This window comes from Centrocercus urophasianus, unplaced genomic scaffold (genome assembly GCF_019232065.1).
Source record: "Centrocercus urophasianus isolate 14NV4802_14NV808 unplaced genomic scaffold, USGS_Curo_1.0 seq_13, whole genome shotgun sequence".
NCBI classification, from domain to species: domain Eukaryota; kingdom Metazoa; phylum Chordata; class Aves; order Galliformes; family Phasianidae; genus Centrocercus; species Centrocercus urophasianus.
The window spans coordinates 8,276,058-8,293,950 of NW_024884475.1; the positions used below are offsets into that span (position 1 = coordinate 8,276,058).

General features: G+C 35.3%; 1 protein-coding gene across 3 annotated transcripts in view; it reads left to right on the plus strand.

The window, feature by feature from the left end:
- HTT (huntingtin) overlaps positions 1–17,893 on the plus strand; it is a 78,682-nt gene that overhangs the window by 22,038 nt on the left and 38,751 nt on the right. For all 3 annotated transcript variants that reach the window (XM_042811731.1, XM_042811732.1, XM_042811733.1), the window contains 19 exons: positions 1,023–1,163; positions 2,019–2,177; positions 2,266–2,363; positions 3,878–4,017; positions 4,537–4,600; positions 4,985–5,085; positions 5,855–6,001; positions 6,946–7,066; positions 7,243–7,319; positions 10,080–10,231; positions 11,917–12,119; positions 12,831–12,957; positions 13,415–13,542; positions 14,344–14,454; positions 14,969–15,046; positions 15,672–15,895; positions 16,466–16,544; positions 16,693–16,854; positions 17,807–17,862. In XM_042811731.1, coding sequence (XP_042667665.1) covers positions 1,023–1,163; positions 2,019–2,177; positions 2,266–2,363; positions 3,878–4,017; positions 4,537–4,600; positions 4,985–5,085; positions 5,855–6,001; positions 6,946–7,066; positions 7,243–7,319; positions 10,080–10,231; positions 11,917–12,119; positions 12,831–12,957; positions 13,415–13,542; positions 14,344–14,454; positions 14,969–15,046; positions 15,672–15,895; positions 16,466–16,544; positions 16,693–16,854; positions 17,807–17,862 — 2,368 coding nt within the window. The remainder of the gene's footprint in view (positions 1–1,022; positions 1,164–2,018; positions 2,178–2,265; positions 2,364–3,877; positions 4,018–4,536; positions 4,601–4,984; positions 5,086–5,854; positions 6,002–6,945; positions 7,067–7,242; positions 7,320–10,079; positions 10,232–11,916; positions 12,120–12,830; positions 12,958–13,414; positions 13,543–14,343; positions 14,455–14,968; positions 15,047–15,671; positions 15,896–16,465; positions 16,545–16,692; positions 16,855–17,806; positions 17,863–17,893) is intronic.

A 17,893-nucleotide genomic window follows, 5' to 3' on the forward strand; every position in this document is an offset into this window, starting at 1 on the left:
AGGTGCTCAGTTTTTTGTCTTAAAAACTATCAATACCTCAAAGCTAAAGAAATAATTTTCTCAGTTACAGTCCATTCTACAGAAACTCCTAAAAACAAGTTTAAAAGACCATAGTTCTAATATTTTTACAATAGTTTGTTTGTATCACTTAATTTGTGATACATAAATCAAGATAGGTAGTATCTTTTTTTTTTTTTTTAGCTTTATCTGCTAGCTGTGTTTTCGTTCAGGGATGTTTGTCTGTTTGTTTTAAATATAATCCAAGGTAGTAATATGATTGTCCCTACTTATGCTTGGGAAACGTACCTCCAGGAATTAAGTGATTTCAGAATAAGAAAGCAGAGAACTGGGCTAAGGTTTTCAAAGACCTAGCTGGAACTCCAATTTCAACTTTTTTCTCACTTCTAACGTCTAAATGCCTTTGTGTATGCTAGTGTGGCCGTTTTTTTTTCTTTTTTTCTTTTTAATATATATGACAGTGAAAGGTAAAACCTCTTTGAGAGCAGGCAATTGCTAGAAGAGGCGTGCATGGGTCGAAAGAGGAATCATTTACCTTTCTTGAAAATGTCCATACAGGCTTTTTCTGAGAAGCCTGTACGATACACACACTTGTTTTAGTTTTTTCCTCTGGGAAGTCTGTCACAAGTACATGTGTGTATGTCATTATGACTAAAGTGAGCATTTCAAGTCTGTCTGTTCTTTTTCTAAACTATTACTTGTTAACTGCTCTGCTAATGTACTACTCCTGGAAAGGCAACATAGCAGCTGCGTTCTCAGCAGTGAAGGAAGTGAGCCTAGAAGTGGGGGGTTACTGTCAGTATTTATTATACTCTCTTCTTCCTCCTCCCAATAAGTAAATAAATAATTGCTTGCTACCACTAATAAGCTGGAAGTACTTGCTCTGGGCTCAGTATCTTTTTCTGTTTTATTCAAACTATAAGCTATTTATATTATAAAGAGTTATTAATTAATTTAGAAAACAAATTAGGAAGCTTTTCAACATTTTATTTTTCTTTTACTAGCTTTAGTTCCAGATAGAGATGTGAGAGTCAGTGTAAAAGCCTTGGCAGTAAGTTGTGTTGGAGCAGCTGTTGCCCTTCATCCCGAGTCATTCTTCAGCAAATTATATAAAATACCCCTGGAAGCAATGGGAGAAGATTATGGTATGTTGTAGTTCAGATCTCTTTTAATAGTATGTTTGGGTTTTCAAATAAGTGAGGTAGCATCTGTACTGAAAACTCTTTAAATCCAAATGTTGCATCAGTTTGTATTAACTCATACGAGTAAAAGTTATTTTAATACAACTTCTACATAAAAGTTGTTTATTTCTCACATAGCTGCTTCCAATTTATTTCATTTTAATTTCTAGATAATTTCTATGTCATTAGATTAGTTTTTATGAAAAATAAAATGTAATCTTAAAAATTATACCGTATAGTCAACACAGACTTGGAGAATTCAGCTGTTTTGGTGCTGATAGTGGTAAAACTGGGGTGTTGACCAGAACATTTCCTTAGATTCCCCAGAGAATTTTGGTTTTGATTGCAATACAACATCAGATTTAGATCAGATATTAGGAGAAAGTTTTTACTCAGAGGATGGTGAAGCACTGGCACGGGCTGCACGGAGAAGTTGCATCCTCCCATCTTCGGAGGTATTCGATGCCAGGCTGGACAGGTGGGCCCTGGGTGATCTGATCTAATGGGTATCAACCCTGTCCATAGTGGGAAATTGGAACTGGTTGGGCCTTAAGGTCTCACCCAAGCCGATCTATGATTCTCTGATGTGATTGACCAATGGTTTTAGGTATAGTAGTTGGTATGAGTGGTATGATTAATATGTTTAATACGTTTAATATGTTGAAGAGATCTGTGTAAGTTAGACCAAAGAAAGGTTTACTGAGAAAATATGCTGGTGTTGATCCATATGGTCAATACCTCCACTGAAACATTTTTAGGGATCAGTTGAATTTAAGACAAGTATCTTTAAAATAAAGTAGTTGTAACTTGTTTTCCTAGAGGAGCAGTATGTATCAGATATTCTGAACTACATTGACCATGGAGATCCCCAGATTAGAGGAGCTACTGCTATTCTCTGTGGAACAATTATCAATTCTATTCTACTTAAATCACGCTTTGATGTGGAGAAATGGCTAGTAAATGTCAGAAGCTCAACAGGTAACTTTATTTTTTTTTTAAGTGTATCTCTTCTTTTCTGTAGCCAAAACATTCTTTTGTTTCACTATTTTGAATTCTTTTTTGTTAGGAAATCTCTTTTCCTTGGTAGACTGCATACCTCTATTACAGAAAACACTGAAAGATGAGTCCTCTGTTACATGCAAGCTGGCTTGTACAGCTGTGAGGGTAAGCAGAAGTAATTATCTATTTGCATTACCATGCAGACCACAGGGACATTATTTGCTGTCTAGGATCCACTATTCTCAGGTATGTGAACGTGGAGCTGAGAAGATTTCTTCCTCAGTAAGTTGGTTCTAGAAAACGTGGATTTCAGGCATAAACACAGAGGAACAAACAACTAGAAAATAATAATGTTGGTAGATCATGTAATAGTATAATATAGAGACGGTATCTTGGGTAATGAAAAATGTACAGGTATGAGCTGTAATGTGAAGTTAATCAGCATAGGGCGAGCGCGTTAAGTATAAAGATTACTTGGGCTTGGCAGGGAAGTACGAATGTCTGTCACCTGGATTATTCTGTTTGGAAATCAAAGAATAAACGAGAGTAATGACAAGGAAAATAATCATTATTTTTAGATATAATTAAAAAATAAAAATGAAACTGAAACAGATCTTAGAAAAATAATTGCTGTAAAATGGGTGAAAGATCCTTCAGGCAATTGTTAAAATAGAAATGATAGCTGAATTTATGAGTTCAGGTTACAATCTGAAAATTTTATTTCTGTAATAAAATCATTGAAAATTGTCCTGTTAAATAGCAGAGTGATGTTTCCTTGAGGAATTTTTAAAAATACTCCAAAAAAATAGGTGAGTGAAGACAAAATGGAGACCAAAGGAAATTAATACACCAGTGAAAGACACAGTGTGTGACTGAATTACAGCTTAGGAGTCAGTGAGACAGTGTGGCTTTTAGTGTGACGTAGATATTTGTTGGATGAAATGATGATTTTATGAGATAAGAGGGATCTGTGGCGCATCTGAGGGATTTTCCATCTACTGGAATAATGCCATCCCTTTAAGCAACTGTTTCATGATCTCACTATTTATGTGTAGTGGTTTGATTTGTGATTTAGTTTGATTTTAGAAGGTTTCAGTAGATATTGCTCAGTTCAGACAACTTACGCTAGTCAGTTATGACTTCTTACTCTCAGTACATAGGGCAGTCTGACTACATACCGTTTAGCACAAATATTGAGAAGCATTTTGAGTTGCTAATCCTCAAATGAGAAAGTATGCTTTTGTGAAGTAAAATGAGACTCAGACTTTTTAAAGTTCTATAACTTTTGGAAAAGGTCACACATTCATATTGTTGAGCAGTCATTAAAATGAAGAAGCAGGACTTCTTCAAAATCTAGAAATCAGAACCAGCTGAAATATCCCAGGGAAGCTATCTGAGGTTGTTTTTGAATAGATAATAGTAAGTATTCTTAAGCTCCCTTATTTGGATGGGTGTCCTCTGAAGCTTGGATTCCTCTCTGGAGTTTAAATTCAGCAGCAGGTGTTAGAAGTTTTCATGGGGTTAGCCTTCCCAAGTAGCTACCACTGGTGCCTTTTCTGCTAGCTCTTAAGCAACAACTTTTCAGTGTATGTTAAATAAAACAGATGTTGGTAGTCGAGCACAATTAAGTTTAGAAAAACTTTTCTGTAGTATAACTGAAAGTTGTTTTTTCTTTTTAGCATTGCATCATGAGCTTGTGTAGTAGCAGTTATAGTGAACTAGGCTTACAATTAATTGTTGACCTTCTTACGCTGAAGAACAGCTCATACTGGCTAGTGAGGACAGAACTTCTGGAAACACTTGCAGAGGTGGATTTTCGGTAAGTGTTTATATTTTCCACGAGCTTTGTAGCAGCAAAGATGCTGTACATAGGATGCTGGAACAGCAGTGGAGAGCTTTTCCTTCTGAAAAATTTGAGTTCCATAAAACTAGTTCAGACCAATCATTTGTGTAACAAATATCCGAATTCCTTTTATTCAAGTTACTGGGATTAATAATACTGTATGGGAGATTTTAGTTTAATCTGTTTATCTAAAGGTGTCTTTAAACAGTGATGTTGGGAATGTGTTACCATCTTTTCAAAACTGTCTGATACAATTTTAAAGGGTAAATAAAGGTTTTTATTAAGGAAACGTAATTCTTCTGTTGCACTAGCCAGATAGTAGTTCAGCAAGTAACCTTCCTTTTCTAAAGCCAACCAATCGTGTGTGTACTTATCAGGTGTTCTCTGCAGCTGTGTTTTCAAAAATAAGCATATAAACCAAATGCCCACAGCCCTGAAGATAGATTAATAACCAACAATGTTAGCTAATATATCTTAAATTATTTTTTATCATAGGCTAGTCAGCTTTTTGGAAGGAAAAACTGACAGCTTGCACAAAGGTGTTCATCATTATACTGGTGTAAGTAAATTATTCAATCAGTATATTTTGTTTCTGGATTAAAATACCAGTGGAATTTTGGTATTTCGTGTTTAAATTTGGTCAGCACTGATAGATAAATGTTTTGTATGTGTTAGACTCATGTTCTGACACTACAATTGGGAAGATATTGTGCTACTGAGGTACCAGTATCTTCGTGTTCTCTGATCTGTTTGTGGTTTTGCTTGTTTTTAAAGTTAAAAACCTTCCTGCACTTCTGTATTTAAATAATATTTTTTGCAATTTAGCTTAAAGATTATTTCATGGACTTGTATAACAAAAGAAATCTCACTTATTACTCTTTTAGCATTCTGGTCAAATGATGAAAATGTTCCATTTACTTCACTGTACTAATTTATTCTATAGCTACTAAAACTTCAGGAGAGGGTGCTCAGTGATGTTGTAATCTGTTTGCTTGGAGATGAAGATCCAAGAGTACGACATGTTGCTGCAGCTTCATTAATGAGGTATGTAGGTATTTCAAAAAGCAGTTTATGAACATTTTCATTGTGGACATAAGAAGTAAAATAACCTCATAGTGTTGTTATGTTTTTATTTAAGTAAAGCAGAAGAGACAAATGCAGCTTAATTGTATCTGGAGCATGCATCATTCTAAATTATCAGAGAAGTTTGTTTTGCTTTTAATAGCATTACAGTTACATTTAGCTATAATCATGTTTTGGGGATCACTTTCAGTTTAATTTTCTGCTTAAAACTTTGTGTAGAGGAGTGATTTGTTTAGTGTCCTCACAGTAGCTGATGGACTTAAAGTGAAACAGTTCTTTTGGGTCATCCTAACTTGCAAACATGGTTTCTATGTAGCATATTTTAAAGTTTTCATGCTTTTTGTTTAAAACTTGTTAAAAAGCGGCTGCAGTCTCTATGCTGCTACAGCTGCATTTACTGTCCAGAGGCACCAAACAGTAACAATTAGTTGGTAGTTAGTTTATTTCTATTCAAGAATGCTGACAGAGAAGTACTTCAGATGAATGGTTGTTATAATCTGTATGGTAGAGATCCTATCGAAAAGACATACATATTTCTAAGTTACCATGTGTGTGCAGAACATTCATTTTCTTTCTTTAATCGCAGTAGAGATGAGTTGTGTAAAGATGAATTCAGTGTAACAGTCCAATGAGTAACTATTTTAATTTACAGTTTGATTAGGATGTGCAGCTTTCTGAATTGTGTTTTACATGATTTCTAAATATTTTTCTTTTGGGCAATTTTGTCAAGGCTTGTTCCAAAGCTATTTTATAACTGTGATCAAGGACAAGCTGATCCAGTTGTGGCAGTAGCAAGGGACCAAAGCAACGTCTATCTGAAACTACTAATGCATGAAACACAGCCTCCATCTCACTTTGCAGTGAGCACTATCACTAGGTATGTTGTCTGGCTTGTCTCGCTTTAAAATGTGGATACATTTCAATTCATAATGCCTAAAATCATATTTAAATCCTGCTTATGCATTCTTAATCAAAATTGTAAAAGCATCTATGGTAGTTTTAGGCTCCATGGAAACAGGCTGAGGTTTAAAGGATAAACTGGTGTGTGAGTTTCTAGTGATATGTTTGTGCATTAGTTGTAGTGAGTCGTCATGCTGTGATGAGCTTCCTTCTCTTCATCCCAAGGTCACTCTATTTGTCCATTCAATTGCATAAGTGCACTGTTGCCAGCTAGTTGTGTTCTTCAGATATGTTAATCTGTGCTTATAGCTCTAAGCATCAAGCGACTGTCTTGCAAAAGTCTGTACTACTTGTATAAATCCTAATTTTGATAGTGGAGTCTTGTTGCTGTGTTTTTGCTGCCAACTAGACTCTAAAGTTTGCTCCTCAGTCTTTAAAGACAGCCTGAGCTGTATGAATATGAAACCTCTTTGCTTCTATCAGTTGTAGAAGTTTTTAACTACGTACCTTTTCAATATATAGTCTTGCTCATGTAACTCAGGGTTCATATGTTGCATTTTTGAAACAGTGGGGCTTTGTGAGGTGCACATTCTCTACAGCAGTGTGTGAGCATGCAGAAATGTTAGATGAGTGCTAAGAGTAGCAGAGATTTATGCTGAACTAGTGAGGATTTCTGAAGCGTAGTTAAATGCTGAGTTGGTCTTGTGTTTCTGCTAGCTAACAAAGAAATTTGGTTAATAAACTAAATATGAAAATAGAATTAGCTGGTATTTAGAATGTTCTCATACTTTGTATTTCTTAACACATTTGAACAAGCTGTCTATAACACCTGCAGTAGTAACTTAGGCCATGACCATTTTTTATTAAGGTATGTTTGAGCGTTAAGTGTGTGTTTTAGTACTATAAATATTTTTATTTCAGAACATACAGAGGTTACAATATGCTGCAAAGTCCAACAGATGTCACTATGGAAAACAATCTTTCAAGGGTTGTTGCTGCAATTTCCCATGCACTGACAATATCCACTACAAGATCACTTACAGTGAGTTTTCTGAGTCGCTATAACGGTTGACTTTTTTTTTATTTTTTAAAAATTCCAGTGTATATGTATCTGCAGCTTTGGTATTGTGACAATAACAATATATTGAATTCTCACTTTTAAGGTATTTTGTTGTTGCTGACAGTTCCAGTGATTCATGCTTGGTTTTGACTTTTCAGTTTGGCTGCTGTGAAGCTTTGTGTCTTCTCTCCACAACCTTTCCAGTCTGCACCTGGACTGTGGGATGGCACTGTGGGTATGTTCTTCATCCAGTATTCATGCTTCTGAAATTAATGCATATGAAAAAATAGTACTCTCACTTGGGTATCAAATGTTCCAGTTTAGATATTTACTGTTAAGCTCATCTTAGGAGCTGCTCTTCTGTATGAAGTTGTTCACTATTGCCTCTGTCAGTGAGCTGTGCCACATGAGCCGTAAAACTAGCTACTGAAGATGTGCACATATGTACTTTGTTCATCACTGTTGATGATTTTATTAAAATTTTGGAGAGCTGGTACTAAGTGTTAGCAGTTCTACTGCCTCCAATCAACCTGGTGCCTGATTTGTGGAGTTATGCATTTAGTTGTCTCCTTTTATAAGAATGGTCAGGTCATGCACTATCCCAGCTGAGACCAGGACAAGTATACTTACAAGTATTTCTTCAGTAGGTTATAGTACCTTCGTATTTAGGTTAGTATGCATACTTGCTAAAAATATGTTTTGCATTTCTTTGTATGACTCTTAGGAGGCATTTCTACTCGTATTTAACTCTTATATATCCTGAAGCTTTATTACAATTTTTTTTTTTCTTTTTAAATAATACTCCCTTTGCTTGTCCTCAAGTCTTTCTTTCCAATTCCCATTCTGGGTATAAGTGTGTCATGTTTGGTATGTGCTCTACAAGGTGTCTTTTGTCTTAGATGACTGGACTGCGGGTCTAGTTTTATAAATTGTTATAACAAGTGAAATGCATTGGTATTTCAATTGGTATTTCAGTTGTGTTCAAACACAATTGTGTTTCAGTTGCATTGGTATTTCAATTGGTATTTCAGTGTGTAGCCAAGAAACAAAATTAATGCACAGCGCTTTTAGGAGCTGGGTTGGTTATCTAATAATGTATGTCTGTATGGGTCTTCTTAATGTTTCTCATCCAAGCTGCTTAGAATTTTAGCACTCTATTTTTTTATCCTTTCAACTTTTAACCTAGTTTGCTTTGTTTTAAATATTCCTTCCTTATTTTTGCAGACTTGCAACGACGTTTTCTGTTCTACATAGCTTAAAAAACCTGTATTTAAGATGCACCAAACATTCATAGCTGATGCAGTGACATAACCTCTACCCTTTGCTCTGATCCTTTCTTTACAAGTTTTGAACCTATGTTCTTATTAATTTGGATTTTATTTTTGTTGCATGATGTGAGCATTTATGGTACTGGAAAGTAAGATTGCAAATTTGGACCTCTTATGTGAGACACGAGAGTTTTTACAGAAATTCTTTTCTGTCTTTTGAAGTCTTGAAAATTTTATGGTTTAACAGCCATTGGAACTGCTGCATTCCTATGTAAAATTCAGCATTGTACGAATTATGGTTTCTAATCTGTATGTAAAGTAAACAACATCTGCATATTAAAAGATACGATATTAAATATGATATTAAGTATATATTAAAATACATTTTTAAATGAACTGCACTGTAATTCCTGGCGTAGTTTTGTTAAAAAAAAAAAAAGTTATGCTTATTGTAAATTTTATTTTCTGAAATTGTTCTAATTGTGCTAAACCTGAAAGACTAGATTAAAAGACTTATGAATTCAAAAAGAAATAATCTTCAAAGAGACCCTTTATGCAGAGGTGACATAAGGTCTTTTCCTGAAATAAAGCTGTAGTCTTGTACAGGTCTAAATGTTTGTTTTGCTGGATCCTGCACTTCGGCCACAACCCTGTGCAGTGCTACAGGCTTAGGGCTAAGTGGCTGGAAAACTGCACAGAGGAAAAGGATCTGAGAATGCTTGTTGACACCTGGCTGGACATGAGCCTTCAGTATTCCCACATGGCTAAGAAGGCTAACAGCAGTGTGGCCAGCAGGAAGGGGGAAGTGATTGTCCCTCTGTACTCCGCGTGGGGATGGCCACACCTTGAGTATTGTGTTCCCATTTTGGGCCCCTCGCTACACAAAAAAGACGTTGAGGCCCAGAGTGTATCCAAAGAGGGCAAGTGAAGGTGGTAAAGGGTTGGAGCATGTCTTATGGGGAGCAACTAAGGGAGCTGGGATTATTTTGTTTGGAGAAAAAGGAGCTCAGGGATGATGTTATCACTCCATTAGTGCCTGAAAACGAGGTTATAATGAGGTGGGAGTCAGTTTTTCTCCTGGGTAAAAAAATGATAGGACAAGAGGAAATGATTTTAAGTTGCTCCAGGGGAGGTTCAGGTTGGATATAAGGAAAAATTTCTTCTCAGAAAGAGTAGTGGGGCATTGGAACAGGCTGCCCAGGGAGGTGGAGGAGTCACCAACTGTGGAGATGTTAAAGAAATACGTTCATGTGGCACTGAGTGGCGTAGTTTAGTGGGCATGGTGGAGACGGGTTGATGGCTGGATGATTTTATTATTACAGTGGCCTAAATTCTTCCTACTTTGCTATGTAGCAAAAAAATTTTTATGCAGTAGCTTACATCTCCTGTCCCTACTTTGCATATTTTCAATCCTTTTAACTGGAGATAGTTCTAAACCATAGCATATAGAAAGTAAACACTGAATTCATCTGTTGTTCAGTAGATGTCACTAGCACCTTTGATACTTGCTATTTTTTAATAAATAAATAAAAAGCTCTTCAAGAATACAAAATATTTTCAGGTCTCTGCTGTAGATGTGTTTTTTGAAACTCATACTCAAGTGTTAAATGTGTTGTTCTTTAGTACTGGTTTTTATTTTTTTTTAGGAGTAGTGGTTTAATTTAACTGTTAGTGTTCTTGAGGCTTCTCAAAAAAGAAATCATGACATTCTAAAATTGTACCTCTAGTGTTTCCCAGACAAGTCCTTCAGATGACACTCAGAAGGGCTGCACTGTTGGAATGGCCGGGATGGTCCTCTCTCTTCTTTCATCAACATGGTTCCCTTTGGACCTTTCTGCTCATCAAGATGCTTTGATTTTGACTGGAAACTTGCTTGCGGGTAAGGAAAAAAAGAAGTAACCCATCATTTTTACTATTAGCATCAGAACACCTTTATCTTACCCTCTTGGGCAAAATACTGGGAAGATTGAGGAGAAGAAGTAGAGACAGAACTTTGCACTCATGAGGTTTGAAACACTTCTGGACAGTAGGCTTTTTTCTTCTGAACAGCTGAATTTCATCCACATTTGCTAGCTAGAAGTGTGGATTGATTTCTGCAGCCATGAAAACCAAAATGCTAACTGGGATCTGGTCATCATCTCTTCCCATTCCTCTGTTTGTTCTAGAAGTTGAAAGTTCTACTTGTGTTTTGTAAGACCTCTTTTATGTTGTAAGAGCTTTATGTGTTTTTAGGTTTAGAGTAATTTTTAAAAAATATTAAAGGATTCCTCAGGGTTCTCTTGACCAGTTTGCTGTTGCTTATAGCTTCATTGATAGCACTCAGATAGTGTACACTTAAAAAAATGTACAGGCAATACCAGCCTTCAGTGGTTGCCAACATTTTAAATGACAGACTTTGGACTTCAGAGTATCTTAATAAATTGGAGGTGTCTTCTAAGAACATAATTCCTTAAGGACACTCAAAAATATGTCTTGTATTTTTAAATGACTAAATATGCATTCACATGTATTTATGAAAGCAGCAACATAGCAAAGATGATGAAAACATTTTTACTCCATTAATCATGTAAGGGTAAGCACTTCAACTGCTTACTAAGCATTTTCAAGTGTTCTTGTAAGAACATTGAAGTTCTGTAAAAGTTTCTGGAGGTGAAACAGTCTTTGAAAGTAAATTCAAAACATGTTAAGATTCATATATGTGTAACTAACTCTGCTTTTAAGCTGTGGAATGAACAAGTGACCTCATGAGATTCCTTATTTTTTCTGTTGCATGGAAGGGCAAGGCATGTTAGGTTAGTTAGATCTGGCACGTGCATCTTGGGTTTTTCCTATGCTGCTTTTGGAGGAGAGAGCTCTCCAGAGAAAAACTAATCCAGGGCTCATGCAACTGACAAATATTTTGCCATTTATTTGTTGGTTTATAAATGTTTCTTTCAGTTTTAGCAAACAAATTGAAACAAGTGTAGTTTTGATACTTCTTTTGCTAAATAGCTAAATTGCTGTTTAGTTCTACTATTATATTGCTTTCTGATAGATTTATTATGAGACAGCATGGAAAAGTCATGTAAGTGCTCTTGGAAACAGCCACTTCAGAATATCAGTCCTAGTAGACAAGAAGCTACTCCTAGTTAGCTGTAGTTCTGCCTTTTCTTGTTTTCTTTTTTTGTTTGCTTGTTTTGATTTTTCTTTTTTCTTTTTTTTTTTTTTTTAGCACTAACATGGCTCTTGACCTTAATTCTCTTCTTCCTTGATAGAGGAAGTTTTATAACTTTTTATAAAGAGGAATTCTATTTGCTTGGATTTCACTACTCCCAGCTAAGGCAGGCCATTTAGATACTACCTCAAGTTGTAAATTTGCCCTAATTTGCTTAGGGGAAAGTCCAGTATGTTTATTGCAAGCTGGATATAAAGAGCTATCTTTTTTTTAATCTGTTTAAAACTGTGCTCATACTGCTATTTTTGAAAACATAAGCTCTTTTTCTATTTGAATATCTATTCTTAAAGATGATAAACATTCTTAATTGCAAAATTTATTTTCTTTAACTGATCTGATTCCTGTTACAGCAAGTGCACCCAAGTGTTTAAAGAACCCTTGGAGTGCTGAAGAAGATTCAAACCAAGGAGCTGCAAAGCAGGAGGAACCATGGCCCGCTCTGGCAGATCGAACTCTTGTTACTTTGGTAGAACAGCTCTTTTCTCATCTGCTGAAGATCATTAATATTTGTGCACATGTAATGGATGATGTTGCTCCTGGCCCAGCAGTAAAAGTATGTATTACAAACAAAATTGCATGACTTAAATATTGTTGAGTTCAATACTGTTCGAGGATAGGCATTTTAGAGCTGACACAGGCAACAGTCTCATCGCCTTCGTTGTGTGGTGGTTTCACATCAGTAGGCAGCTGAACTCCACCACACCGCTCTCACTCCCCTTTGTAAAAAATATAGGGGATGAAGAAAGGCTTATTGGTGAGTGATCAAGCAATAACTCTTGTCTTCTGAATGTCCAGCAGAAAAAGTTCTCATTTCTGAGATAAGTCATGTGAGATTTTTTGATGTTTATTATTTTGAGGTATCTATGTTTTGAGACTGAGTCAGTAATGGCAAGATAATGTAATTAGTGATTTCTTAATGTTTTAGAAAAGTGTAGGGTTTTTTTTTTGTTTGTTTGTTTTTTTTTTAAACATTCTTTTATCTGGGATCAAAAGAACCTTTGGCCATTGACTTCTGTTTCTGTCTGGTTGGCTTGTGCTGAAGTTGAAAAGAAAAGTAGGGAATATATTAAACTTCTTCCTTTTCACACAGGAAATCCATGTCATAAACCTAAAAGTTGAGACATTTTGATTAAACTGACTGACAGTCAAATAAGAGGTAGTTTAAACAAAGTGTGAATATGCTTTATATTTTTATAGAAGAACAAAAGCTACTTTTGCATACATAATTAATAATGCTTTTTTTTTTTTTTTTTTTTAATTCTAGACAGCGCTGCCTTCTCTCTCAAACCCACCTTCTCTTAGTCCAATTCGGAGGAAGGGGAAAGAGAAGGAGCCAGTAGAGCAGGTTTCTGTGCCAATGAGCCCTAAAAAAGGTGGTGAAACTAGTCCAGGTAGGCATACATACTAAAATGGAGACATTAGGTGGGAGGCTTAATAGGTGTATGGGAACAACATAGAGAGTAAAAATAATTGAGGAGCTTGTCTTAAATTGTAGGTGGAAAGGTTGTCTGGTTTATTCTCAGAAGTTCAGGTTCTTTTCAGTATTGTGTAGCAGGAGAAGCAGCTGTGGTGGGAGTGCTTCTTTTTCTATGGAAAGCGACTGTGCTGTTTAGGTACAAGCAACTTCTGAATCCTTTTTCTCTTTTTTTTTCTTTTTGTTTTGGATTGCCAACTTTCAATTTATACAGTTTGGTTTCTGCAGTTTTCAAATATGCATCCAGATCCAAAAATTCATGCTGTTAACTTGGACATTTTGTTTAAGAATCAGATATGTTAAATTATATTAAGTTGTGTGTAATGAGCACTCTAGGTAAAGTATGTTATGCTAATAAATAATATATTTTTAAGCTACTAGGCAAACTGATGCTAGTGTTCCTGCTACAACAAGTAAATCATCTTCAGTAGGAAGCTTTTATCATCTTCCATCATATCTGAAGTTATACGATGTCTTGAAAGCAACCCATGCTAACTATAAGGTACCGTATGATATTTGATTGATTCAGAGTATGCTTGAGCAGTTACTCTATTTACCTTAAACATGGCTCTGGCTCTGCTGAGGCAGTAATCCCCAGCATTCTGTTACTAAATTTACAAAGCCAGGTAAAATTGGTTCAACTGACTTAAACAGGGGAGTGAGATTCACTGAAAGGCTCAAACTGTCCAAATTTCATGTAGTATTGAGGGTCTAATTTGCTTGATTTTGTAAGTAGTAAATCCACCTTTTAAAACCAAAATAAAAACACTCTATCACCAAGAAAACAACCCCAAAACCTGATAAGCATTGTCACCATGTTTCTTGTTTCTCTGTTGCCATTATTTATACTAAGCCATCCTTCACTGTTTTGCAGTGCCATATGAATTACAGTATCTCTCAACAGTTTATTCCAGGATGGGTAAATTATTTTCCTCGTTAGTGTGGATAATAAATGATGAATTCCTTGGAGGTGTAGTATTTTGATTTCTGCACTTCAGAAGGGTTGATTCTTAAACACCTGCTATGTTTCTGAGAAATACCTTATCACTCCTCCATTATTTATCAGCATTCTAGGCTTTCCCAGATACTGCAACTACTGCAAGATAAAAGATGCCTTTTTTTAAATCAAAATAAAGTTCTATTGCCAGCAATTCATATGGGAGCTTAAGCTTCCAGTGCTGCTGATTGAACTACAGTGAAATTTTAGGAGACTGTTTTGTGTCAATACCTGTTTCTTTCTGCAATTTCTGTCTCCTTCTCCTCTAACTGTTAAGAAAAAGATTTATTTTATTTTTGTTACCAGGTTACTTTGGATCTCCAGAACACTAATGAAAAGTTTGGATGCTTCTTACGGTCTGCCTTAGATGTTCTGTCACAAATCTTGGAACTTGCAACTCTTCAAGACATTGGAAAGGTACAAGATGTGTTTGGTTTCTGTTTGTGTTTATTTGCAGTTGAGTTGTTCCTGTTTGTTATTTTACCAGGAAGAAGCATGTATCATGGATTTAAAAATTGTTGTAAAAGACAGTATTCCAAGAAGATGTTGTACTACCAGAAGGCTGGGTAAAATACTAAACCAAACTTACTGCGTTAAATTGGTGGTCCTGAAAGCTGTAGTAAATTCATACTTCCTTTGTTTCATGTGGAGAATTTTTCTCTCTTTCTCCATTTTTTATTTCAACAAGATAGTTTCCCTGAAGTCATTCTTACTGCAGCAATAAAGTGTAATTAAATACACTCACGTTAAATATGAGGACAAGCCTTCTCCTCTCTTTTCTTGTGTCTTGAAATTTTCCTTATCTATGATGTTGGGCATTGTGCTATTTCAAGAATAGCGAAGCAGATCTTGCATTGTCCAATTTTCGTATTAATGCTTTTTTATAATAAAGCAAAATACTATTAAGTTGTTTTTCTGCTTTTTTTGGTAGTGTGTGGAAGAAATCCTGGGATATCTGAAATCATGTTTCAACAGAGAACCAACAATGGCAACAGTTTGTGTACAGCAGGTAAGAAGGTAACTTTTTGGTTACTCTAAGGCTTAACCTGACGTCCTGTGCATATCAGCTGGATTCTGATTATGGCCCCTCATACTTCTTAGGGAGGCAGTGTGGGGAAATTTTCATCATCTGTTCTGAAACTTGATGCTATCTGAATAGCTCAGTTTCCTCTTGAACTGCTTCCAGTTTGAATATCTTACTAAAAGCTAAGAAAATAAGAAAATAAGTTTTGTTTCCTATTTTCCAAATGTGTTCTGTAGCCATTTAACTATATCAGAAGACCTGGGAAGCAAAGAACAGTGTTAATGATAGATTTCTGCAAGTTTCCAGTGAGCATCTAGGCTCAAGTTACCACAGTTTAATTTTGGTGGGAAGAGAGCTTCAGTAGACTGTTCTAAATTGTTACGTGATTGTTTTTGCAAGTGAAATGTTTCCATATCTTTTTTGGGCTGAGATGTAGATTGTTTCCTGAATTCTCCCAATTTCTTCCACTGTCTCGTATTCGACTACGTGATGCACGGTTTGCACTTTCAGTTTTTGATGATCTTCCTTCTGTAGTTCTTTGGAAGGGTGAGGAGTCAAGTTTTGTGTAGTCCTAAAACCATAATATTTTTATCCCCATTTTTTTCTCTAGTTACTGAAAACATTATTTGGGACAAATCTGGCTTCTCAGTATGATGGCTTGTCTTCAAACACCAGCAAAGCTCAAGGCAAAGCTCAACGCTTAGGTTCTTCCAATTTGAGACCTGGTCTCTATCATTATTGCTTCATGGCACCATATACACATTTTACACAGGCACTTGCTGATGCAAGCCTAAGGAATATGGTTCAGGCTGAGCAAGAACATGATGCTTCAGGGTAATTTTTTTCTCTTTCAACATAATGTTGGCTTGAAGTAGAATATTTTTTTGGTGTTTTACATAAACGTAAATATCGTAAGGGGGTATTGTAAGTAATATGAAATTACAGTGTGGTGTGTTACTTCTTGTAGATTTGAGTGAAGTATCTTTTCATGGCAGTGCTGGGTGGAATTGTATTGATTATCACTAGTGTGTCTCCAAATCAAAATTAAGTCATTAAAATGGGTATTGCTTAATTTTTTTTCAAAGCATAAAATAGTTTAAAATAGATTTGAATACAACTATTTAATTAATTTTCTACCTATAGTGAACAGTCAATAGTCTTAAAGGAAAGGCTGGAAAATAACTAAAAGACACCAGAAATAATTTCTCTACTGGAAGTTTGTTGTCTTCATATCTGCATGATTCTGATACAGCATACTGTGGGTTGTTTCTGTTCATCTTTCCTTTTACTAAGATTGTTGAAGCAATCAGTTAATTAGAAGTGGCATCAGGTAAAAATGCTTCTAAGCACCACTTGTTTATACCTCTGTTTTTTTTAGAGCATGTTTTTCTTGTTTTATCACAGGTGGTTTGATGTGCTGCAGAAAGTTTCTACACAGCTGAAAACTAATATTTCCAGTGCTGCAAAGCACCGTGCTGATAAGGTACTCATGTTATGTACTTCCTTCTGAATGTGCTTTACAATAGTTTTAAAATACTTTCCCCCCATTTACTTTTTACTCTTAAAAAGTAATTTGGTTTTGAATGAGACCTTTTCAGATATTAGATTACTTCAAAATTTCTCTATTACAGAATGCTATTCACAATCACATTCGTTTATTTGAACCCCTTGTCATAAAAGCATTGAAACAATACACTACAACAACATCAGTACAGCTGCAGAGACAAGTTTTAGACTTGCTTGCTCAACTGGTTCAGCTACGAGTTAACTACTGTCTTCTGGATTCGGATCAGGTTGGTACCTTATTTCTGCAAATTTGTAATACAGGGATACCACTAGCATGGTATTAAATATATATTAAGAAATATATATTTGCCACATTCCATTCATTGTAATGTTGGTTAAAACAAAGACATAAAGCAAGATGAAAGTGCCCCACCAACTATAAGGGGCTTCAGATTCTTGGCTTTATATCAATATAAATGACTTTGTACTCTCTGCAACAAGCATAGAAGAACTGTTAATCAGTTTGACTATAAAAATAAGATGATGTGGATGATACAACTAGTATTGTTTTACTTAATAATATTTAATTAAAAGTTTATTTACAAATAGTAAAATGGAAATATCCTACATTAAGAGCATGGGCTGGTAATGAGCATTGTGGTTGATAGACATTATTTGATTTTGATGGCGAGGGAGAATGTAGAGGTAAATACCGAAGTATTTGTGATTGTCCATAAAAACAGTGAATTTGTAACAATGAAGTTTGATTTGTATTCACTACAGTATTTTTAGTATTTTTATAAACAAGTATGAGTTGCAGTTGTAACTTTCTTGTAAATTATTGCACAGTTTCGCAATACATGAATGCTGGATCTTAGGCTTTTTGATTGATTCCTGGCTTTTTGACATTGATGCCTCAAATAGCATGTTACAAGAGTGAGAGATAAAATTATATTATTAAATATACAACATTTACAGCTAAAATTCAGCCTAAGTTCATGTAAACTGTAATGAGCATAGCAGTAGTCATTACCACCAATGAGATTCTCAAGATCTTTTGTAACTCTAGAGGAAGCATTTCTTAAAATACCAGTGAACTGTAAATATAAATGATTTTCAGTGTATGCCTTTTCTTTTTCTCCTGCCAAAGCTCACACCTCTGTAACTCTGTCAAAACAATTTCAAATGTGAATTTGTTTGTTTCTGTTATGTAAAGTTTTAACTCTTCATTCTCTTCAGGTGTTCATTGGATTTGTGCTAAAGCAGTTTGAATACATTGAAGTAGGACAATTCAGGTACGAAATTAGAAAAGATCCTTTGAACAGT